The sequence below is a fragment of the Uloborus diversus genome, chromosome 9, assembly GCF_026930045.1.
Source record: "Uloborus diversus isolate 005 chromosome 9, Udiv.v.3.1, whole genome shotgun sequence".
Taxonomy (NCBI): domain Eukaryota; kingdom Metazoa; phylum Arthropoda; class Arachnida; order Araneae; family Uloboridae; genus Uloborus; species Uloborus diversus.
Window position 1 is genome coordinate 119,723,444 of NC_072739.1, and position 25,150 is coordinate 119,748,593.

Sequence of the window (25,150 nt, forward strand, 5' to 3'; positions counted from 1 at the left end):
GTGTTTTTACAATTTTTTTTCTTTTTTAGCTCTGAAGGTGACAATCTATCTGACAGGGCAGAAATTATTCCATCTAAGAGCAAAACTGTAGAGCGTAGAATGGTTCATCTAAACCTTGAAAAACTTAAAAAGCTAAAAGAATATAGCTATATTTTGATACACGTGACTCCTGTTAATTCTCCAGTATGTATTTTAATTTAGCATTGCTTTCGATGCATAAATAATCTGTTTTGCTCATTTTAAAACCAATTTATTTGAGAAGTTAGTAAAATCATCATTGATTTGTTTCGGTAGCCTTTTTATGTCATATGTACAAAATTTTGGTTTGTATGGGATCATGTATATCTGATGTATTTTTATGGTACATATTTACTGCTTATTTATTTTTATTTTTTAGGAGATTTAATAAGTGAGGTCTTACATTGTTTAATAGTTATTTGTTATTATCACTGTTTACTATTTTTATAGATCACCAAGTAACTAACCAATTCATACTTTAGTTTTTTCATTTATCGAATCCCTAAACTCTTGGTTTTCTAGATTTTAACTAGCTTAATTATATTTTTATTATTGTACTTTCTAAATCACATTCATTATTGAAATTCTTTCAATTCTTATTTTAGTAATAATTCTGACAAAAGTTTCAACTGTTATTTAAAATTTTGTTTCAAAAAGACTATGTAAAATTTGATTTTCATCAATTTTATAATTTTTACTTATCTTTACATGAAATGTTATGTAAATTACACAATAGTCCGTACAAACAACAAATTGTGCTTACAAATAGTACTTTGTAATTACTGCAATTGTAATTACAGAAATGTGAAATTTGAATAAACATCTATCATGATTATTGTTATTCTATTTTTTTTTATTTGCTTGTTTATTTACTTCATATAACTTAATTTCAACATTTTGGTTCTGTAAAATTTAATTTTTCTATTTGAAACTTTTTTTTAGGTAGAAATTCTTGGTGAGAGCTATAATCATGTTGAGAGGAATAAATACTTCAAATTACCAACTTTTACTGAAAGGTTAATTCCGTATAGCCCTCTTCGCATTCTGAGTGTGTCATTGGCAGAACAGAATATCTTCTATAATATTACATTTTCAAGAAGTTCAGGTGTTTTCGAAGCTGCTGAATTTCAACTTGAAACTCGTCTTTGTAAAGCAGGAAGTGTTGTTGGTATGACTTTTAACTTCTCAAAACAGTAAAAAACTTTGGTTTTAAATTTTAAAAAAAGTTCATAGACTGTAAAAATTAAAATACTACAGCATATTTCAAGTATTTTTTCTGTAATCAGTCAGAAATAAATAAAAATAAGACTTTTTAGTTTTGATAAATGTCAGGTGGAGAAAGCTTCTAAATTTAACTTTTTTTTTGTAAATGATGGCTAACAATTTTACACTTGACACTTTATGGAATAATTTCCTTTACTTGAAAACATTGCATTGAATTATTAGTATATTATTTTTTCATTTGTCTATTCGGACTCATTTAGCCATATAGGTGTGATTGAATGTGATAACAGAACTTCCTATTTTTTAAAATTATTCTCTTTACTTTTGGTTTATTGCTGACTTTAGTAGCTCAATATGTATCAAAGAAATTCTGAGAGTTCAAAAAAAAAAAAAAAATTGAATTTCGACATCTTGAATTCAAATTATGTTTTTCGCAATCACGAGTGTGTGTGTGTGGGCATGCGTGTTTGTGTCTGTGTGCTGGCATGAATGTGTGCGGATGTGTTTGTATGTGTGTTTGTGTGTATGTGTGTGTGTAGGTAGGTGTGTGTATGGTATGGAGGCATATGTGTTTGTGTCTGTGTGCAGGCATGAGTGTGTGTGTAAGTATGTGTGTGTGTTTGTGTCTGTGTACATGCATGAGTGTGTGGGTATGTGTGTATATGTGTAGGTGTGTGCATAGGTATGTATGTGTGTATGTGTAGGACATGGACACAACCTTGAGACGGATTTTGCTAGAGGAGCAGCATTGGGTGGGAACGGTGATGCTGCAGAGGAAGGCGGGGGGAAAATAAAATCATAGGAACATCAAAACCATCAAGTGAGAGCAATAAGCAATGTGATTGCTCAAAAAAAAATCCCTTCATTTCCATTTTCCTTGCATAAAAAGAAACTTCCCGTTATTCACTGCATAGAATAATGAAAATTTCATGAGTTATTTTTTTTTAAAATTATTTTTAAAAATTGGTACGAGAGGAGTTGGATTATATTTTAATTTAACGGTAAGTTAGATGTTATTCAAAAAAAAAAAAAAAAAAAAAGAAAGAAAGAAAGAGCGAGAGAGAAAAAGAAAAAAGACTTGCACATGAAATGTTGATTTGTAATTAGAAAAAAACATAAATTGAATTTCAGGCTTATTGTAAAGCATTTCTTTTAGTATAATAGTGAGGTGTAAAATATGAATAATTTACTTCTAACTTAACATAACACTTACTGTTACTAAACATATCTAGGTTCTAATGTTGTTGAATTATTTTAAGGTCAAGGCTTTATAAAACAGCATGCACCGTGGAGTAGTGAAGATACTTTTCACCATATAAGGTATTTTGCATGAAATAGTGAAATGTTTATATCATTAAGTGCAGTTAACAATTTACAAATATGCCTGCTTTGGATTTGCTTATACAGATATATATATATATATATATATATATATATATATATATATATATATATATATATATACATATATACGCTCAAACCTTGATATCTCGAACCTACTTGTCTATAAACCCTTGATAACTTGAAAAAAATTATTTCCCTGACGTTTTACATAAAAATTCTTATGAATTTTCCATAGTTATCTCTAAATTTACTTTTAAAATTCCTTGATGTATCATGATTTTTCCACAGAAGCAACTTTTAATTGCTGTTTTTTCTTGCCAATTTTCGGTTTCAGAGACATTTGCTTGTAGTCTTTCTTCCGTTTTCCTGGAAAGTAAAGTTTAAGAATAATAGGGAAGTTTCAGTGTGAGTATGAGGGGGTGCTGCAGTCTTTTTTATTGCAGTTTTCTCCCCAAAGGTTAAGCTCTTTATACTTTCTTTGGAACACATGCCCACTTTGAGGACGGGTGAATTTTTCGTAGCTCAAATGAAACCAAAAACTTCTTCCTCATCATTTTACCTTTTTAACTCCCAAAAAAGGCAGATAAAAAGCTTAAATTGAATGTGCTTGATGATGAAATTAAAACTGTGAAGTCCGTAAATCAAAGGAGAAAGTCGAAATTGCTACTCATTTCAAAATAACTTGTTAATTTTTATACAAAGTGGTTGCTTTGTACGTATATAAATAAATATATATCCATATATCATGTTCTTGCAATTTTATGAGTTACTAGTGTAATTTTTTCAAATGCTTGATAACTCAAAAACTCAATATTTCGAATATTTTTTTTCTTGCCGAGAGATCTGAGATATTAAGTTTGTTCTGTATCTATGAATATATATATATATATATATATATATATATATATATATATATATATATATATATATATATATATATTATAATAATAATAATAAAAGTGAAAAAATATTGAAAAGACCACACGAAGAGCCCATAGATGCGCAACGCAGCAAAACTAAAAAGCCAAGTAAATATAAAATTAAGCAAACAGAATTACAAATATTAAACAAATTATAAATAACAAAAGATGATAAAAAGGAAAAATGCAAACGGCTATTAAGTAGGAATAGATAAAGAGTGAATCCAGAGCTCATCAGCCGTGGAGGATTCATTAATTATGGTCAAAAGACCAAAATTTTAACTATAAACTAGAAGAGAATGTTTAAGCTCCAGTACATGTAATATAGAGTAACAATGGGCAAAAGCACCACTTGCTAAGCTAAAAACAATAAACTAGAGCTCAAACCTAAAACTAAAAGCAGGGGGTTTCGCCTCGACTAATTAGGAAAACAGGTTCCGATAATTAGCCTTCCACGGGACAGTACCTGCCAATAACAAAATTGTCTTACCTTGAAATCCACGTAAACAAATCCTGTCCATTGTTCAGCCTGATAAAAAAGCCAATCCATTCGTCAACAAAAAATTAAAAATATAAAAACATATCCGGAAATCGGTCCATAGACATACCAGTCGCCTGTTTCGCACATGTAAAAATTTATCCACCACGGTGATTCATAAAAAATGGTTTGTCACGGTTGTATCATACATTTACACAGTTAAACAGTTTCAAAGGAAGCAAAATGTTCATCGAAGGCTATACTTAAGCAGATGTTTTCAACTAGATTTTTAGGGAAGTTATTGTTAAAAAGTAAGTTTTTGAGTACTGAAATTTTTTGCTTAAATGCAGAAATGGTATTGCAAATTCTTTTAATTCTGATAACTTGCGAAACAATAATGCCAATAAAAACCTTTTTACTTAGGCAGGAGGAAAAATCTTGTAAACTGTTAACTGTGAAATTGAATTCACGTCTTTTATCATAGATTGTAGTGGAACAATTTGAGTCAGTTTGTATGTTGATATCCAAGAAATTAAAGCTATTATGATTCGAACTGGTCTTTTTGAGCGTTAATGAACTATGATAAATTGTTTTGCTGAGTTCAGAAAAATTAGGAAAATTTATACACAAAAGGTCATCAATGTATCTGCAACAAAGAGGTGTAGAGGAAGGATTGTCAATTAAATATTTTCGTTCATAATATAAAAGAAAAAGGTTGGCTAATGTAGAGCTAAAATTAGCTCCCATTGCTATGCCATTAATTTGTAAAAAACACTTCTTGGTCTTTTTAAATTTTGTATTTTCAATAATTTTTTCAAAAATGGTAATTCATGTTTTCTACAAATTAATGGCATAGCAATGGGAGCTAATTTTAGCTCTACATTAGCCAACCTTTTTCTTTTATATTATGAACAAAAATATTTAATTGACAATCCTTCCTCTACACCTCTTTGTTGCAGATACATTGATGACCTTTTGTGTATAAATTTTCCTAATTTTTCTGAACTCAGCAAAACTATTTATCATAGTTCATTAACGCTCAAAAAGACCAGTTCGAATCATAATAGCTTTAATTTCTTGGATATCAACATACAAATTGACTCAAATTGTTCCACTACAATCTATGATAAAAGACGTGAATTCAATTTCACAGTTAACAGTTTACAAGATTTTTCCTCCTGCCTAAATAAAAAGGTTTTTATTGGCATTATTGTTTTGCAAGTTATCAGAATTAAAAGAATTTGCAATACCATTTCTGCATTTAAGCAAGAAATTTCAGTACTCAAAAACTTACTTTTTAACAATAACTTCCCTAAAAATCTAGTTGAAAACATCTGCTTAAGTATAGCCTTCGATGAACATTTCACTTCCTTTGAAACTGTTTAACTGTGTAAATGTATGATACAACCGTGACAAACCATTTTTTATGAATCACCGTGGTGGATAAGTTTTACACGTGCGAAACAGGCGACCTGGTATGTCTTTGGACCGATTTCCGGATATGTTTTTATATTTTTAATGTTTTGTTGACGAATGGATTGGCTTTTTTATCAGGCTGAACAATGGATTGGATTTGTTTACGCGGATTTCAAGGTAAGACAATTTTGTTATTGGCAGGTACTGTCCCGTGGAAGGCTAATTATCGGAACTTGTTTTCCTAATTAGTCGAAGCGAAACCCCCTGCTTTTAGTTTTATGTTTGAGCTCTAGTTTATTGTTTTTAGCTTAGCAAGTGGTGCGTTTGCCCATTGTTACTCTATATTACATGTACTGGAGCTTAAACATTCTCTTCTAGTTTATAGTTAAAATTTTGGTCTTTTGACCATAATTAATGAATCCTCCACGGCTGATGAGCTCTGGATTCACTCTTTATCTATTCCTACTTAATAGCTGTTTGCATTTTTCCTTTTTATCATCTTTTGTTATTTATAATTTGTTTAATATTTGTAATTATGTTTGCTTAATTTTTTATATATATATATATATATATATGCTCATGGGTGCCCATAGGTATAAATTTAGAAGGGACTCGGATATTTTTTTTTTAACCAAGAATACAAAAGAAAGTATTTGATTACTGGTTTTTGTTGAATGTTTGTTGTTTCTAGGCTTAGATTTGTTTAAAAAATGGCAGTAGCAATATCTAGAGGGGGAGGGGCTGAACCCCCTCTGCACCCTTAAAGGCATATATGTGTGGGCTATTGTGGCCTGATCAATAAAGCATTGGATTTGTAATTGGCAGGTCCCAGGTTTGATGCGAGCCAGTTTAGAATTCTCTTTATTCCTTAATATGTTGAGATAGAGCTTTGTTCTAACACCCAAATGAAAAATTCTCCGTCGATACCCTCACAAACCCTTGTGTTCATACTTGCAAATTATTGATTGGAATATTAGGCTTAAATGTATATATATATACATTTAAGCCTAATATTCCAATTAAGCCCAATATATATATATATATATATATATATATATATATATATATATATATATATATATATATATATATATATATATATATATATATATATATATATATATATAATTTTCTGTCTTAGTTGTGATATTTTCCTATCATAAAATAGCCAAAAAGATGTGTCAGAGTGCATGCGTGCAATCATTTTGCATCCTTAACAGGAATTGAAACTTTACCTTTTTTGGGAATTTCTCAATGGTCTATGAAGAGCAAATGTATATTTTTTCATATTATATTTTTTCCCAAAATAAAAATTTTGATTTACATTTTTTTTTTAAACTTCAGACTGAAAATTTTCAAAAGATAAATAAATACATAAAAAACGAAAACTAGCGATTTATTTTAATGCTTGTCAACTGAAAATAGTTAAACTTCAATTATGATTCAAAACCATGTATTTAAAGAAATACTTGTGTAGTTTTAGTTGTCTGAAGAAATAAGTGATTATATAAACTAGAAAAAAAAGGGAAAAATGAGACTATTCATGTTTATGCTATTAGCTGTGTGTTTGATTTCCTCTAAGTAAATATTTATTCAAGAAAATAGGTATCAAAATTTTACATTCAGTATTTCTTGAATTTTTATTTTCGAGCAGGATATTTATTCTAAATGCTAAAACGGCTAGGTGTTGTTTACATAGTAATAAAATCTAGAAATTTGCATCAATCTTCAGAAGAAATTTTTAGCCTATAAATGTTTGACTATTTGATTAAGATTTAATTAGCTTTTTTTGAGTTTAGCATTATGATATGTTAAAGAGGTTTATAACACATGCATAATAGTTTAAGTAATTTCTTTTTCAAATCGTTTTTTTTTTTTTTTTTTTTTCAAATCTTCTGAAGAAACTTTCGCCCAATAAATATTTTTGACTGATAAATTGAGACTGTAGCTATTTTCAACTTCAACCTGATGTTATAACTAGCAATACCCATACGGCTTTGCCCGTAACAGAATAAGAAGTCAGATGTAACAGAATATTAAAATTTAAAGGTTTGCCTGTACATTTGCAGTTAACGTCGACTATGCATTAAGATTTTCCCCCCCAAGATCTCCAACATTTTTTTGGCAGATTTGAAAATTTAGCATGTAGTTCAGCAGGGGCCTTAACAATATTTTTAAAGAGGAAGAAAGTTTCCTCTGCTTGCTTAAAATGCAAAATATGACATTTTCCAAATTTAAATACTCTAGAAAGAACGTTGTAATAGCAATATTTTAATAATTTATTGATCATAATTCCATAAAAACTAAGAAAATAAAAGCAGACGACTTTTTCTTGACAGTTAAAATATTTCAATTTAAATCATTTTTAATAAAGGAAATTAATTTTAATTGCAAATATAAGTACTTTTTAAGAACGTTTAAAACGAAATTAAAAAAAAAAATTATGAAACAATCAAAGGGAGGAAATGATGTACCCATGATAACATACAGAAGTTAATTTCCATTTCGAAAATATTTTCCATTTGTCTTTAATTTATGATTTTATTTTCAATCTTAATCATTTAGAATCGTTTGGCTTGCCTCCTTGGATTTGGATTTCTTGAAATGATTCCTACACCTCTCTTAATGCTCATAGAAAGTTCAAACAAACTTCATCTTATGCAGAAACTTCCAAACTTTCAAATGACTTACAATTTAAAAATATGCATGAAATATTTGTCTCGTATTATCAAATTTATGTGCAAAATGTGCTTAAAATTAGAATAAAAAAGAGCCAAATCAAATTTTCGAAAAATAGCTTTGAAGTGCACAACCCTGTGTTAACAACCTATTTTGTGCCATACTTCAAGAAAATCGGCCAAACGGTCTTGCGCTATGCGCGTCCCAGACACCTGAACATCCAAACTTTCAGTTTTATTATTAGTAAAGATAAGGTTATTGATACACATGGAGCTGAAATTATTTCTTTTTTTTTTTTTTTCTTATATGGGAAGTTTGAGCTATGGCCATGATGCTGTGAAAATGTCATTTAACTTACTGTCTTTCATGGAAAAAGCTGCTCTAAAAACACTTTGTTTGCTTGAAAATTTTAATTTTTCTTCTTCAAAAGAAGCTCTAAAATGCTCAGAAGATATTCAAATCACTGTGTGTACCATTTTTATAGCAGACCCACTTCTCATATGAGAAATGCATACTGATTGGAATACCGCCCGAATTTATTTTTACTCTCCATCACATGAAAGACTACTTTAATTTGTGGACCGATAAAAATCCCTTCTTTTAACTTTGCCTTACTCAAGGTTTTTAATTTGTTCCTGAGATGCAGGAATCCCACTCTTTCTCTACCTAGGAGCTTTTGCAAATAATTTCATAAACTAAGTTTAATGTGCAACGATGGAAGAAAAGCTCATTGTGAATTCAATAAGATTTTTTGATTTTTTTGTTCTAAGAATGAAGTTTTTTTTTGGTGGCTACTCTTGAGAATCTGATTGTAATGTATAAAAAAAAAAGAAAAGAAACTTTAGGAAAAGGTTAAATGATACATTTTTAAAAAATCGTATTTGTTATTTTAACCCAAAATATCCGCTTATTTGGGTCTAGAAACGCTTATTTGGCTCGTAAGAACATTTTCCTCTTTTGGCAGTATTATTTGAATTCAAGTAAATCTGTGTATCTGAAGGCTGGTGAAATATTAACCATTTGATTAACTTAACTCAAAAAATTCCAACTTGCAAAAATTTGGTAGTTGTGGGTGATTTTTTCTAAGTACATATATTTTTTGCAAAGTGAATGTGTATGTTTAAAATTTTTAGGGCTACTTTAGGAGGACAGACTTTTGTACCTGTTAGAGTGGGCATACTTCCTCCTCCTGGGTTCAGCAATGATGTCAATTTACAAATTTTCTTAGATCCAGAATGCAGTGTTGTTCTTTTTGCAAGGTTCCCATTGGATGCCCCAACAAGTCAAGTATGACACTATAGTTTGATTTTTCATTAACATTTCAAAAAAATTTCTTCGAATATTCCTTTTTATTGAATTATTTTCCCATTTTCTAGTGTACCATTTTGTTCTAAATTTGGTTTACACAGATTTTGAAATCAACCACTGTAAAATCATGCACATAAAATCTAAGCAAGTATATTGGTTAAAATTTATTTGCTTTTATTATATTGAAGTATATATTAGTGGCACGAGGCTCATGGGAAAAACAGCAATGTTTCAAGACATTGATGTTCAAAATTAAATCATCAATTGTATCTAAACATAGATATTCTAAAACATTGAACTTTTTAAATGTATATTCTTACATTATAAACTCTAAAAAATGTTTTAATGACAGAGATAAATTCAAGGTAATGAATTTATTAAATAAGAAGATTTTTGATAGTTAACGAAGAGCTAATAATAATAATAATGATTAACTATTTATTACCTTTTCATTAATATTCTAAATTAAGTATTGCAAAGAGGTAAATAATTTTTACTTTTGAAATACAAAAATTGAAACATCCCTACAAATTAACTGGAATAAATTTTGTAACATCTTTTAAATTTCTCCCTGAATAATACAAAAGCTGAAAGCGAGTCAATTGGAGAAATTAAAAAATTTTTGAAGTTGATAACATGCACACATAAAAGCTGAAGAAGAGAAAAGGAGATGTAATACATAATAAATGATTGTTTTTTTATACTTACTTCTAGTGGAATGATATGGAAGAACTGCAGAAATTATATTCAAATATTATAAATATATCTAGCACCTTAAAATGTATAATAAGTACATATTAAGTACATATTTAAAGTAAATTATAGTTTTTTTAAATCGATGACTTATTGAGAGCTGGAGTTTATAATATAGGTTCATATATGTATTAGAGGAAAACTAAAATTAAAAAAAAACTTGCATTTATATTTGAGGAAAACTTTAAAAACATTCTATATTCTTTTTAACATTGTGCGGGTAAAAAGGATTGTTCTTTTCTATGGCATAAGTGTACTTCTATGCATTGTTAAAGGCAATTCTTAGTTATACATGTGTGAAAATGAATAATTTTATCTATAAACTAGGGGGCTGCCATTCACCAACCCCTTTAGCTGCTTCTAGTTTTCTTCAGATGGTTTCATAATTAGAGCTAGCTTTGTTGGCTCATTGGGACACTAAAATGTATAGTCCAATTTATGCCTATCACAGAAAGAATTTGTACTCTGTCAAAAATAATGTTTTATCTAGCACATATCTCCTCTGAAGTAAAAAGACATGACAAAAAATTCACTTTGTGTTTTGAAACTAGTATTCTGTTATTCAATTTGTGCACAATTTGACTTTCACTGACTTAGATTATTTTGACATTGGTCTGAAGATATTTTGATTTTCCCAAGCCAAACTGCTTCATTTCCTACTGATATCCTGTGAATAATTTTATCTTAAATCTCATTTAAATGCTACTTTATCCTAAATGTATTAACATTTGGAAACTGTGTTCCATATTCAGTTGACTCAAATGCAATTGATGACAAATCTCATGAAGAAGAGGAAATCTGAGCTCTTGATGTACATTGTTAATTAAATAAAATATTTTAATGCTTTGGATGCTGCAAAAGGTAGAACATAGATTGTTATTTTGGCGGGTTGAATCCTGAAAGTAAAGTTCGTTTTCCCTCACATTTCCCTTAAACATCTTCCTAGAAAATAATCATATAATGAAAATTTTCAAAAGCAAATATTAACAGTAAATTGCTTGTCTAAAACTTTAACGTATCTCAAAAAAGCTTTCACATATACACTCTGTCGCAAAAAAATATATGTACCTAGAAGAATTAAAGCCACAATCATCAAACTCGGCACAAATGCAGTTTGGTAGCTGATATGCAAATGATAAAAATTTCAGCGACAATGAAACAAGGCTAAGCGCGCTTATGAGCATGGGAATTGCGCAGGTGGGAGAGTTTAAAAGCATGAGTACTTGTACCGTAGAGCTATTCAATCGAATCTGTTGACTTTGGTAGACTGTATTGTGACTTAAGATGCCTCTAAGACGTAACCGGCGGCAGCCACGAACAGCTGACGGAGTTTGATAGGGGCCATATAATAGGCCTCAGAGAAGCAGGTTGGTCAAACAGGAGTATCAGCCGCCACCTCGGTCTGAGTGATATAGTAGTTGCTCGGTGTTGGCAACAGTGGATCACTGAAGAGAGCCTAACGTCACGTAGGGTCAGTTCGTCCCAGGAACACAAATGAACGCAAGGATCACGCAATCAGAAGAGTGGTCACGTCGGCACCGACAACGTCGCTAGCATCAATTCAACGCCACTTACCTCCTTCCAGGCATCCGGTGGTATCAAGGGAAACCATTAGGAGAAGACTGGCCAAAGTTTGCTTAAGGAGCCGACGTCCATTAAGACGCTTGCCACTGACCCCCACATTACAGACAGTGTCGAGTGGATTTTTGCCAACCTCGGGCAGCTTGGAGTGTAACAGCCTGGAGGCATGTCATCTTCAGCGTATGAATCCCAATTCAGTCTCAGTGCTGATGATCAAACGTACACGTGTGTGGAGGCGTACCAACCAGCGCTCCGATCCGGCATTTGTTTGTCGAGCGGCATACAGCCATTTCACAAGGTTTGACAGTGTGGGGAGCGATTTCTTGGGACACACGATCACCTCTAGTTGTTCTCCAAGGCACTTTTACAGCTCGCAGATACATGGACAGCATTTTGACGCCAATTGTTCTGCCCACGCTATCAAGTCGTCCCAGATTCCATTTATCAGCAGGACAATGCTCGTCCACATACTACGCTTCTCTCTTAACATTGTCTTCAAGGATATGACGTACTCCCATGGTCTGCCAGGTCACCAGACCTTTCGCCAATAGAGCATGTCTGGGACGCGCTGGGAAGGCAACTTGCAGCCATCCCGGGATACAGGGGGAATTAACGACGCAGTTGCAAAGATTATGGCATGATCTTCCGCAGGGGGTCATAAGTGACCTAATTGATTCGATGCCATGTCGTGTTTCGGCTTGTATAGCTGCCAGAGGTGGCTTTACTACTTACTGATTTGTAACCTTTTGCATGCTGTAACTGCTTAATAAAATTATCTTTTAGTTTGAATTTTTAATCATCTTTTTATCTCCTTATACACTACATGTCTGCCAAGTTTCGTGAGTAGCTCAATTTCTTCTGGGTGCATATATTTTTTTTGCGACAGATGGTATTTTGAAAGTGTCACTCAGAACAATGCCTGACTTATATTGTGGTACTGCTATGATTGCAATCGTTTTTAAACTCATTTTTTACTAACATTCATGTAATAAACTGTACTTAAAAGCTTAAGTCAAGTTTGGTTGTTGGGAGATGAGACTTGGCCACACCTTAGTTACAAGTGTTTATTTCCATGAAGGTGCAGTACACAGAGGAAAAATTGAAGAACAGATTTGCAAAAGTAGGCTTGTAATAAAGGATGCAAAACTTGTCATTTTTAAATTTTCACCTACTAAATGCAGTTATCGCTGCAACTGAAACATTTCAATAACAAGTAATCACATAACAGAAATATATTTGTAAATACTTTATTAATTCAACTCAATCTATCAATTTTATGTATTATTCGTCAAAAGTACATATATTATTTTCAAACTTCTACTAGCAGAATGAAAATTGAAAATTAAATTATCTCACTCAAAATTAATTTATTCACTGCAATCTTAATTTATACTCCAATCTCAAAATATAATGTAGTAAAATAAGTTTTGCAAACTAAGTTTAGAATGGTTCGCTACACTGTCATCCCTTTTCTGATAATCAATTTGTTTATAGTGTGTTGCTTTTATATGCCATCTATGATTGGTTTTATAGTTTTTCTTTTCTGTTTAAAAATAATTAGAAATATAGCAAGTGTTCTTTCAAAATATGACAAATAGTTTTTTCTGATCTTATAAGACATAAGTTGAATTACTTTCTCTTTCATAAAACTTGTCAGTTGTTGTGATGTTTCTGAAATAATTGTCAGGTGCTGTATTTCTGCAGTCAGACTATAAGTGTTTTTATATTTATTTCTAGTATGTGAAATTTTATGGAACTTATGCCTTCGGCTATGTGGTTGCTGTTCTGTTGGCCCTTTTTAGTGGACAAATGCATAGCATTGGAAAATCAGGTATTATATAGTAATGTTTTTGCTATTATTCTATGTAGTTGCATTCATATTTATTTATTCTGGATATTTTTTCTCTAGATGTTTTGCCATCATTTCATCAAGTTTTTGGGAACTACCCAACATTTGTCAGTTTAGTCATTGTGCCAAGTATATTTTATCACTTTATTTGGTATGAATTGCATTTTTACTCTTTTATATTTAATGAAATTTAATTCCAATTTATACTATAGTTAAATCTCATTATAACAAAAACCATTTGAATAACAATTTTGCTGTCTGAATGAATTTAAAAGTAGAACATTGATTGATTGTATTGAGAGAGTGACAATTCCAATGTTTGAAAATTAAAAGTTTATTACATAACAACAGAGGAAAAAAGGCTTCAAAATTCTTTTTCACTTTCTCCACTTGAACAAAGGTTACCTTATTGAGGGGCAAGCATGCGGGGGGGGGGGGGGGGGGACACCTGTTGGCCCGTGCCCAAACCTGAAGGTGTTCCAAGATTTTCAAAATGAGGCGAGTAATATATAGGGACATAGGGGGTAAATAATATGGACAAGGGCCGTAAAAGTCATTTGTGAAGAGCCCCAAAATTTCTATGCATTTCAAAATGCAGAAATATGAGGATTTTGCTTGTTCATTTCTCTCAACAAAGGGAGGTGAAATCCTTGCCTTCTAAATACAGGTCAAAAAACTAGGTTCACTCCTGAAATTGTAAATTTTGCTTCTGATCGACGACTGCACCCCTGATTATGAGCCTTCAATCATAGAACATTTTGGAGTTGAATATTTTCCCCAAAATTGTACTTCTGTTTGTCAACCACTTGATAAGTGTTATTAAAATGGTAAAAGGTAAATGTTATATACAACTCCTGTGAAATATTGAAATATACTTCAAATTGATCCGAAAGAAGTCATTAAAAGACTTTATTGGACAAACAATGAAAGTTATTGTTGGTGCTTTGGAACCATGTCACATAAATAATCTTAAGCAATGGCTGTATAAATACCTATTTGTTGAATGACAGTGGATAATACTGGACCATTTCATTGAAAATGGCTACTAAAGAATCAAGTCCTTGTTGCCAAAAGAGGCGATCATGTGTTTCTTTTTTGTAAAAAATCATGTTGTGCTAAGACGTCATGTTTCCAATCCTATTTGAGCCCTGCTCTTGAGTCTCTAGCAAGCATTATCTTGATTATGTACTGATAATTTTTTTCTTTCATTTTATTCACTGAATATTTTCAGTTAGAGAATAAATTAATAGTTTCTAATGTTTTTATATCTGCCCATATTTAAAAATGGCCTGTCTATGATCGCATTTTTTCTTTTTTGATAAAGGGTTTGTTTTTGCATTGACAATCTTTTAGAATTCCAAATTTCCACACAAATAATCATGTCTGGCAACGGAGCTTTTTTAAATAATAAATAAACCAACGTCGGTTTAAGTTTTCACATTTACTTTCATTTTTTATAGTTGCCTACATATGTATTAAAATTTTTAAATATTTACTTTTTTTTTTCGATGCTCATATCTGTACATTAAAAAATCTATCCAGTGAATTTTTTTTTTTTTTTTTGAGTATCATAGTCTTTTAATTTGTTGTTACTATTACTAATAGCAAATAGGTTATTTACTTTTTGCACTGTATACATACTGTTTTGAAAAGTGCCTAACAAAAGTACAAAAGTTATTATCATTTCTTTTTGTGACTGTGGTAGCCAGTTGCTACTATTCAGAAATCCCTTTGTAAAGCGTTACCAATGAGACAGTGACTTATTATTTCATTAACATTTGCGCTGCTCCCACTCTAGCTTCTTGGAGGGAGGGCCAAAAGCATATGTAAACAGAATCATTATTTGGCGAATCGCAGTATGTTTCTTTCTTTTTTTTTTTTTTTTTCAAATTTTCAAAGTGATTTGCAGAAAAAAGCTATTGGGATAGTCAGAGTTCAGATAGTTGGAGCTCCACTGTAATTGCTTTTGAAATTCTGAATTTTTTTCTTTTCTCTTTTCTTTTGGACTTTGTATGCTCATTGCTGTCATCAATGAAAATTTATCTTTCTATGCTTATTTCTCTCACATGTGAAAATTCACCATACTCAGGGTCCAATAGAGGTTGATTTTACTACCGCTTTTCAGTACTTTCACAAGAATTTTATTTTAAAATCGGTACTTTCACAAAAATCAAGTTATAAAATCAGCAGCTTCACAAAACTAACTTTGAAAATCGACACATTCTAGAAACAATATTTAAAAAACGAAAGTTTCACAAAAACCTGTGTTTTAAAATGGAAAACATGTTTTTTCTGTTTAAAACATAGTTTACTCATAAAATAAAATGCTAAGATGATTTATATGAACAATCACTTAGGCAACAACTTTTTCATAGTATTAAAATCAAGTTTCAGTTTTTCGCCAAATTGCTTTTAAGCAATCTTTTAGCATCAATTTTAGGGATGGTGATTTCCTGAATTGTACACAGTACAAAGCTTATTGAGCTGAGATATAATGATATTTTCCCTACCTCTTAGGTCCCCCCCCCCCCCCCGAAAAAAAGTTTGAAATATTAGTTAATGACATTTGCACTTTTCAAACTAACGTTTAAATTGCTCTAATTTTCTGAGACAAAAATTAGAATGTGCCTTTAAAAGATCACAAAATCAATGCTGATAAAAAAAAAAACTTTCACAAAAATAGAATATTGATACAATACTTTCACAAAAATAGGTAGTGAGAAAAAAATCCTGGATCTGCCCCTGATACTGTGCTCTTTGCTCTCATCTACCATTGCATTATATTTTATTATATTTATTCACTATATGTATTTTCAGGATTCCAGGTATTATGCCTTTCCTCCCTGCTCCAGACGAAGTGGTTCAGGCAGACAAAAGCCTAATGTCTACTTTTATATTGAGAACTTCCTTGTACCTCATTGCATGTGGACTTATAATTACAGTATATTCTATGCTGGAAGTATTATTTAAATGGACTTCCAGTTTTTGGATTTGGATTAGACACAGGTAAAATTATAAAATTAAAGCACCTAGAAGCCAAAGGATGTCAGTGTCAAAATTTAAAAGTTGGAAATAATTAGTGTAAATCTAGAAGGAACTATCTTCTGTTTGGGAACGAGAAATATTACTAGTAGCAGTTTCAGGTTCTGCTATACACCATGATTAAGAAAAGTTTTTCAATGACAGCATACCTAGAGGTTGATGTGTGTTTTATTCAAAACTTAAAAAAGTCCACTGTAATTCCTTTGCTTCTGACTACTTCAATTAAAAACTTTTAGGAGAACTTCTGATAGTTCTAAGTTGAATTTCTTTTCAGGGAACATTACAAAGCATAAATTTGACATTTATTTCTTTATTTTCAAACAATTCCACTAATAATCATAAATTATGAATTGTCATGCTGATAAAAGGGTCAGTGGCATGTCAGGGTTGAGGGCTGAGGGTCAGGGGTGATACAGGGGAGGGTCATTGGGAGTCATGACCCCCCACCCAAAAAAAAAAAACAGTTGGCATTTATACATCCTCATTATATTCAAACAATTCATGAATAAAATGTAAACAATTGCAGTAATCTTTTTAATTCATTAAACAATTTTTAAAGTAAACATTTAAAATATTACTTCTTTTCATCACTTATGAAACTACATTGTGCTTCTTATTGACTCCCAAGTAGTTTCAGAAATGTTTCGTGTCCAGAACCGTAGTTTCATTTGTAGATAAGAAGGGGGGGGGGCTGCCATCCCTCAGTATACCTCCCCCCCTACAATGGTAGTCTCAATCTGCCTCTGGTAAGGGTGATATTGTGAAGATATCCCCCTCTGAGCTTAGAAATTTCTTTTTTTTCTTTTTTTTTCTTTTTGACTACTTAAAAAAACCAAAACCAACTATATTTACCTTCAAATTTTTTACTAGCAATGCTACTTAAAACTTTGTTCAGTAACATTGCTTTAAGAATTTGCAACTCCATATTTTTTTGCCATTCCACTACTCATTCATTAGGGGGAAAAAAAAATATGCTTGCATATGTGTTAGGCCAATGTAAAGTATGTTCTACAATAATAATAAAGTTCTTTAGAATAAATTTATCACCAGTGACTAGCAATCCAACATTTTTTTCTGGAAATGTTTTAATTTTCTTCTTCTCTCTAGCTCATAATCTTCCTGAAATTGGGACATTTTGGCATTTTGAAGCCATATTAAGCTGTAAGTTACTGGCCATAAGTCAGAAACAAGGCAGAACAATATATGCTTGTATCCTAAAACTAATTAATTTAGAAAAACTCAGCAAAACTACCTGGAAGCAAGCTTGTTTTGTTAAAAAAGTAGGCCTATGATTACTAATTCATGCAATCATTAGGAAACCAATAAAAGTGCAATGAAATTGCTTAAAATTCGCAAAGAAATTTAATCATTACTGTTCATTATCAACTTAATCTCTTATATGTCTAAATATTCAATATTAAGAGAAGTTTCTAATTTGTTTATACTTATTACCTTTTATGTTTTTCTGGCAGAAATGTCTTGAATGCAACATTAGTGCCCCTGGAGCAAACTCTTAGGAAAGAAGTTAAGATGTCCAAAGTAGTCTTGTTTTATGGTGCATTATTGGCTTCCGTATCTGCATATTTTTCAAGCTCTGTTGCAATAATTATGGCTTTCATTTATTACTTCTTAGTGGTATGTATTGTAATTAAAAGATTATTATTCTCTTTTTATTTTATGTAATGTATAATTATTGAGATGTGAGATCTTCTTGTAAATATTTCAATGCTGTCTATTTAAGTGCTAAATTGTTCATTGGGAATTGTGATTCTTTTCCAATGTTATGTGTAAAATAACAATTCCTGTTTGATTGCATTTATATTATACTGATGACAATCATCTAGCATTTTAAGAAAATCCGCCAAAATATTAAAGCCTATGAAGTGAAAATGAGACTATACTCATCAGTGTTGGAAATTTCATAGAAATAGAGAAGCAAAACCACCAAATCTTTAAAAGTAAAAAATATTTTTTCAAATTGTCAACTAAACATAAAAGTAAATCTTGCCATCAACAAACTGCAAATGATGTTCTAGATGACACTCTAGAGACAACAAATGCTTATACTAAAGATGATAAATAATCATCAAAAAACAAAATAAACAAACACATAGATTTTATCCTTTACTAATTTCAGAGATAACAACTTAGCTGAACTAAGTCTTTTTACAATGAGCAAAGTATGAACACACATTTTAACTAAATGAAGGCAATCAAAAATGCAATTCCTTCTGATTGTCCGTTCTTGTGTCATCAACTTTCATTTGACTAAATACTTAAAAAGTAAAGTTGAAAAATTGTCCCTAAATCACTACCAACATTTCAATCAAGTGTTGTTAAGAGCACAACTGCATCAAGACTCTTCTCCACAATGTGTGGTTTCAAACAGTTGATGGAACTGTGCAGCAAAATCTGCATTATTTAGCTAACAATAAACTAATTATTTATTTATTTATTTATTTATTTATTTTTGAGAACTTGAATGAAATCATTCTTAGTGTTACAAATTCCTGTTTGATGGAGTGAGAAATAATTGTGCCTTTAAAATCCTTTTTTACTACGGCATAGTGGTCAGTTTTTTTTCTCAAAAAAAAAAAAAGGTAAGAAATTCAAGTTTGTTGCAAAAAATGTAAAGCAGAACTTTTCCTTGAACTCTCTTGCAAGATTTAATGAAAGGTAATTATGAAAACAGTCATTAAGAAGGATCCAAAACAAATGATGTTTTCAAGTCCATCATTTAATAGACCTGAATGGGCTAAATGGGGAAGGGAGGGGTGTTCTTTAACACATATCCTCTGGTGCTTTTGTCACATATAGATCTGCGTGTGTATATGTACAAAAGTATGTGTGTGCATTCGGGGGGTTTCATATTGAATAGGACAAAAAAAAAACAGCACAAATTTTGTAAATTTAATCGAAACAAATTGTTTCGGAAACTACAACCGTACAAGTTTTATCTAGCAAACACAAAAATCTTCTGGTTACGAAATTGCGTCTTCAAGTACTGTCAGAATGTTTTAACGCCTGCACAGGTTGAAAGGTGTCAGCTGGAATTGTGGATATTTCTGTAGATGAGCATGGGCCGATCGACATGGCCATACCTAATCATGCCGTTGTGTGACTCATGTGGAGGGTTCAGAACTTGCACATTGTATTAATCTTTAGGACTTCATTAAAACGATTCACATTGAATTGTTTCGAATATAATGTTTTTCAAATTTGGTTTTCGCTGATAGGATTTCATCCCCTGCTGCTAAGGCTTTGGTTCCACCCTAGCCTGGTTTTCTTATACAAGGAGCCCTTATCCTGAAACTGCTTCACCCACTGTTCAATGTTGTGACAATTTGGTCGTTCTTTACTAATTTTGTGTGAAAATATCTTTGAATGACGATCAACAGTGGTCCTCTTTGAAATCTGCAACAAAACATACGCCTGGATTTTGTTTACTTGGATATAGCCATTTTATTGAACAACATCTCCAGAAGCAATTTTGAAGCAGAAAGATTTTTCTCTGTTGCTGAATAGAAAATTGATATTTTTAGTTTTATAAGATCAAATACAGAATTTTTACTGGGCTATTCTTTTGTCCCACTTTTTATAAAACAACCTGTATGTATTGTATGTATGGAGTATATGTTTAAAAAAAATTAATAAAATAAAGTTATTAAACTGGGGGGAGGGGATTATCCATGCAAAAAATATGCATTCTAGTTCATTTAACCTGTAATTTATTATTTATACTTTTTTATTTCCAGTTAATGCTCCTTCATGCCAGGTGTAGGGCTGAAGAAGAAAGACGAGGGACCACATCTGCAACTTTGAGGTGGTATTTTCATTTTTCCTTGGTGCTCCTGTATGCATGCGTGGTCATGCTTGTTTCACCGGGATTCATAGCTTGGTTCAAGAACTTGGAATTTTCCCTTCGAGTTCCAAATGATCCGTATAATTATCCCTGCACCACGATCATTCTTTGTTCCTATATTATTTGGGCACTGCCTGCTCCGTGCATTAACAGGTATTTTCTTTTTCTTTTTTTTGGGGGGGGGGGGAGGATCGGGGAAGAAAATTATTTTTTTATTAATTGGTTGTAATATTTATTAAGCAATTGTTTGTTGCTTTAACTTTCATTGAAAGTGAGTTTCGATATTTTTGTGAATTTTATTTGTATGCCCTTATGAAAACATACATACAGACACATACAAAAATAAATAAAAAAATAGGAAACAGACAAGATACAAACACAATAAAAAAAAATCTTCAACCTAAAAATGCGCAAAAATCACTTGTTTAAAATAAAGTTACCTGTTGAATTAAAAGGTAACTTTTGAAGTACAACTACTTCAAGATTAGAATGTTGAAAAAATAAGTAAAGAAAACGAAAATAGAAGAACTAATCTGTACATTGAGCTTTTGTAAGAATAAAAATATACTATTACACTCAACTCTAACAGTGAACAAAGTTAATACAATGAGTTTTAGAACAATATTAGATGCATAAAGTAGTGATATAATGCAGAAATTCTGATTAATTTCAATCAGTATTCAGTAGCAAAAACTAATTTTAAACTAAACAAAAGGAATATGGTAGTTAATCTTCAAAGCAATATTTTGTTTAAGGTATTTTGATATGGACTTAAAAACTAAGTTTTAAACAAAATATAGAAATTTATAATAGCTAAGCAATTGAACGTATGATTTGCTTTAGGTCTTTTCATGTGGGCTACTTGAAATAAAATGTTCAATTTCTATGCAACTATAATAATCAACCCTGAATAGCCATAGTATGTACATTTAAAATATTTTAGAAGGAAACTATTGTTCCAATGTGTGTTTGCAGATGATAAGCATTTTAACTATTCTTTTACAAACACGTACGTACATAATTGTTAATGAGTGTAGGAAAAACAAGAGGAATGGGAGTTTTTCCAAAAAACATTTCAAAATTTTCCCATTTTTTTTTTAAAATTTTAAATTTCAACCAGCTAGCATTTTAAGCAATTGAATATTTATTTTTTGAAAAGTTAAATTAATTTAAAACTTTGTATCAGATTATTTATGTAAAAGTTTAAAAAATAATAATTATAACTTGTTCATTTAATTTTGATTTTTCTTTCTTTAAAGTATTTTTAATCAACAAAATCACTTTATGAAATTTTTTTAAGGAAATTCATTTATTGTTAAATGTTTCATTTTAAGAAGAGCAGATATCTGTTTGAATTTTCTCGTTTGATTTATGCATTATATATTTATAACTTACTTTCTCAAACATCAATTAAGTGAATTTAAGAGGCTGAAATTTAGTGTGATTTGTTTATTTATTTTAAATTTACTTAATTATTTATGCTTACTTTTCAGAGTCAAATATGAAATCACGTCACATCTAGTCCATTGCATTGCAGTTATAACATCTATATATTGCATCCTGTCCCTCTATAGACTGTTCTACATACTCTGCTCTGTCTTTGTAATTGTTTGGATTCAACAAACATATGCTTTTTATAGTAGCCCCTGGATCAAGTATGATTAATTAATTTGTTTCTGTTTTGTGTTAATGTTGTTATAAATTGTTCCATTGATTTTTCCGAGTGTCAAAATGTTTTTGAAGTAACATTTTTAAAAAATGATTTTTACGTGGAATATTTATTCTAGTCATTTAACACAAATGCTTTTAATGTCCATTATATATTAAATTGTAAGGTAACTGCTGTTTGTTAGGATGAAAATTATGCATGAAAAATAGTAATATTTTTATTTAATGAGTGTAATTTATTGGTTATCCAATAGTTTTATATAATATTAATTTTTAGTTGCCAAGTAGAAGTAGATTGATCTGTCTAATCTTGCAAGTTTGTTGTTTTCATTTCTTTCGTTGAAGTAAATATTTAGTGTTTTGAAATATTCTAAATGGATTCAACTTTCTCATGCTTAAAATTATTACTTTGTATTATTTTAAACAACTCTTTTATGATTTTTCTTTTCTTTCTTTCTTCTTTTTATTTATTTATTTTTCGTTTTTGAATAATTAACAAAAAGATGCCTCAGAGAAATTTTAAAAATTACTATTTACTATAAAGTTGCAACCAGAAGGGGGAAGTTGGGGTTACCCCTTCTTCAGAACCCTTGACCTCAAGTCTGCTGCAGTACTAGTGTGTGAATTGTGTGTACCTTCAAGGATTTTTATGAACGCAGCTCTTCCTTATAAATTGAATTTGTTTCTGAAAAATTAAAATTGTGCAATCACAGATTGCATTCGAATGTTGAAACACTGCTTTTTATTTGTTTATTCAATTATTAATTTGACATATTCTTTTCCTTTTATTTGGGCCTTTGTGTTCTATACTTCACTGCTCCATGTTTTTAAAAGTTATAGTTTTTCATAAATTTCATAATATGTTTCCAAACTTAAATATCATACAGAAAGAGAACTAATGAATCGAAATACTTTAAAAGCTATACCATCAAACATAAAGCAAATATTTGAAAAAAAAAATGCAGTAACAAATGTCCACAGTTGTAATATTAAGCAAAACAATGACTGTATTAATAAATTTTCATCTAGTGCAGAAAAATTTGCTCTTTCAATTACTATCAAAATTTTTAATGTGTGTATGTTTCATTGCCAAGCTCGTGACATATTTGCATTTTAAATTAATGTATTATATTAATTTAAGTCCTAGAAAGATGAGACTGAGCTAAAAGAAATCCTTGGAAATTTTAATATTTTTTGACACCTGAATCATTTACCTTTTTACTCTCTGCCATATTTGGACTACCAGCTTAACATACATACAATCTTGTATACATTTGTTCATTAAAGGATGGTTTTCGGGAAAGAGCAGAATGCCATGTTACTGAAAAAACATTGAGCAATCCTGATTCTGTAAAAAAAAAAAAAAAAAAATACATGTTGCAGCTCTAATTTTTAAATTCCATGAAAATTGTTTCGCTCAATAATCATCTATGTTTTACACCCACCAGCGCTTCCCAACCAATGGGTCGCAGCCCACAAGTGGGACGCGAACATCTTCTTAGGGCCGTGGACACAGGTCGAGAGTCTGAACCCAGTGGCGTAGCTAGACCCGACTTTCGGGGGGGTTACTTCTTTTATATATATATATATATATATATATATATATATATATATATATATATATATATAATATATATATATATATATATATATATATATATATATATATATATAATATATATATATATATATATAATATATATATATATATAATATATATATATAATATATATATATATATATATATATATATATATATATATATATATAATCGCTTGGAATTTTTTCCTTTTCTTCTTTTTTTTTCTTTCACTTCTCTCTTCTTTCTCTCTTTTTTTTGAGACTAACTTTTCGGGGGGGGTTTTGTCCCCAAAACCCCCCCCTTAGCTACGCCCCTGTCTGAACCAAGATAAATATTGGAGTATTAATTTCTGTTTTTTGCGAAAATTCACTTATTAGATATGCCCTCACTCAGAAACTCTCCTAGCTCATCGCCAATAAGAAACTTTAGGATTAAGATTTTTCATATTTCTTAGGAATTTTCCCCCATAATTAAATATGAAATCTAATGAATTAGAAACTTCTTGCCAAAGAAACTAGTATTAGCTTCAGGCTAAAAATGCTGCTCCTTTGCTGAACTGGCATGACTAACTAGTGAATTGAAGCACTTGAGAGGCGTTTCGACAGCCTACCTATTTGAAACTTTTCATTGCAGTTTTAAAAAAATTAATATAGAAATGCATTGAATGTTGCGAATTATTTGAGACTATCCAGTTTCATTCCAGATATCAACTCCCTCGTAGAGGAAAAACAACGCCAAAAAATCCCATGGAGCTTCAACTTTGATGACTTGTTTTTGAGTTTCCTTATAGCTGTGCCAGCTAAGTGAATGCAATAAAGTTATTTTCTTCTTTCTTAAATTGTTCTTGTACAGCCTATTTATTTATGTGGTGCAACATAAGGGGAGAAGGTTAAGGACAGTTATGAACACATGCCCCCCCCCCCTCTTCATAAAGTAAACTTTGGCTGTGCAAGCATTGTATAGTAGTTAGTGGACCTCAATCGTGTTTTCTACTAAACTAGTGGGCCGCACAATCAAAAAGGTTGGGAACCGCTGTTTTAGGCTGATGATCTTTTATCAAAGTTTTTCAGCACAATGTCCACTTCCTAAATTGTTTTTGTGAATTTTTTTAATCATATATCTAATTTAAGCAATTCTCATTAGTATTTAGAACTTTTCATTCATTTTCCTTTTTTTTTTTTTCCCTTGGCTATTATATTCCTTTATGTAATACTATACTATATGATTTATCAACAAGTGCTAAATGAAATTTCTTTAAATGACACATCAACTGAAAATCAAAAATCTTAGCAAATTAAACTTTCAAGGAAAAAAAAATTGTTTTTGAAATCTTATTTTTTGAAATCTTTTTTGTTAATAAAATAACAATAAATATTTTTTGATCAATTTTTAAAATTTAATTCTGTTTATTAGTAACTACATTGGT

At 30.6% G+C, this 25,150-nt stretch overlaps 1 protein-coding gene across 1 annotated transcript in view; it reads left to right on the forward strand.

Moving 5' to 3' along the window:
• The window catches only part of LOC129230461 (GPI inositol-deacylase-like), a 41,978-nt gene extending 19,839 nt beyond the window's left edge, over positions 1 to 22,139 (forward strand). The window contains exons 14-22 of the mRNA XM_054864861.1: positions 30 to 183; positions 961 to 1,186; positions 2,502 to 2,562; positions 9,213 to 9,366; positions 13,459 to 13,552; positions 16,513 to 16,576; positions 18,085 to 18,247; positions 20,368 to 20,627; positions 21,968 to 22,139. Of these exons, the coding sequence (XP_054720836.1) occupies positions 30 to 183; positions 961 to 1,186; positions 2,502 to 2,562; positions 9,213 to 9,366; positions 13,459 to 13,552; positions 16,513 to 16,576; positions 18,085 to 18,247; positions 20,368 to 20,627; positions 21,968 to 22,139 (1,348 nt within the window). The remainder of the gene's footprint in view (positions 1 to 29; positions 184 to 960; positions 1,187 to 2,501; positions 2,563 to 9,212; positions 9,367 to 13,458; positions 13,553 to 16,512; positions 16,577 to 18,084; positions 18,248 to 20,367; positions 20,628 to 21,967) is intronic.
• Positions 22,140 to 25,150: the final 3,011 nt, after the last annotated feature.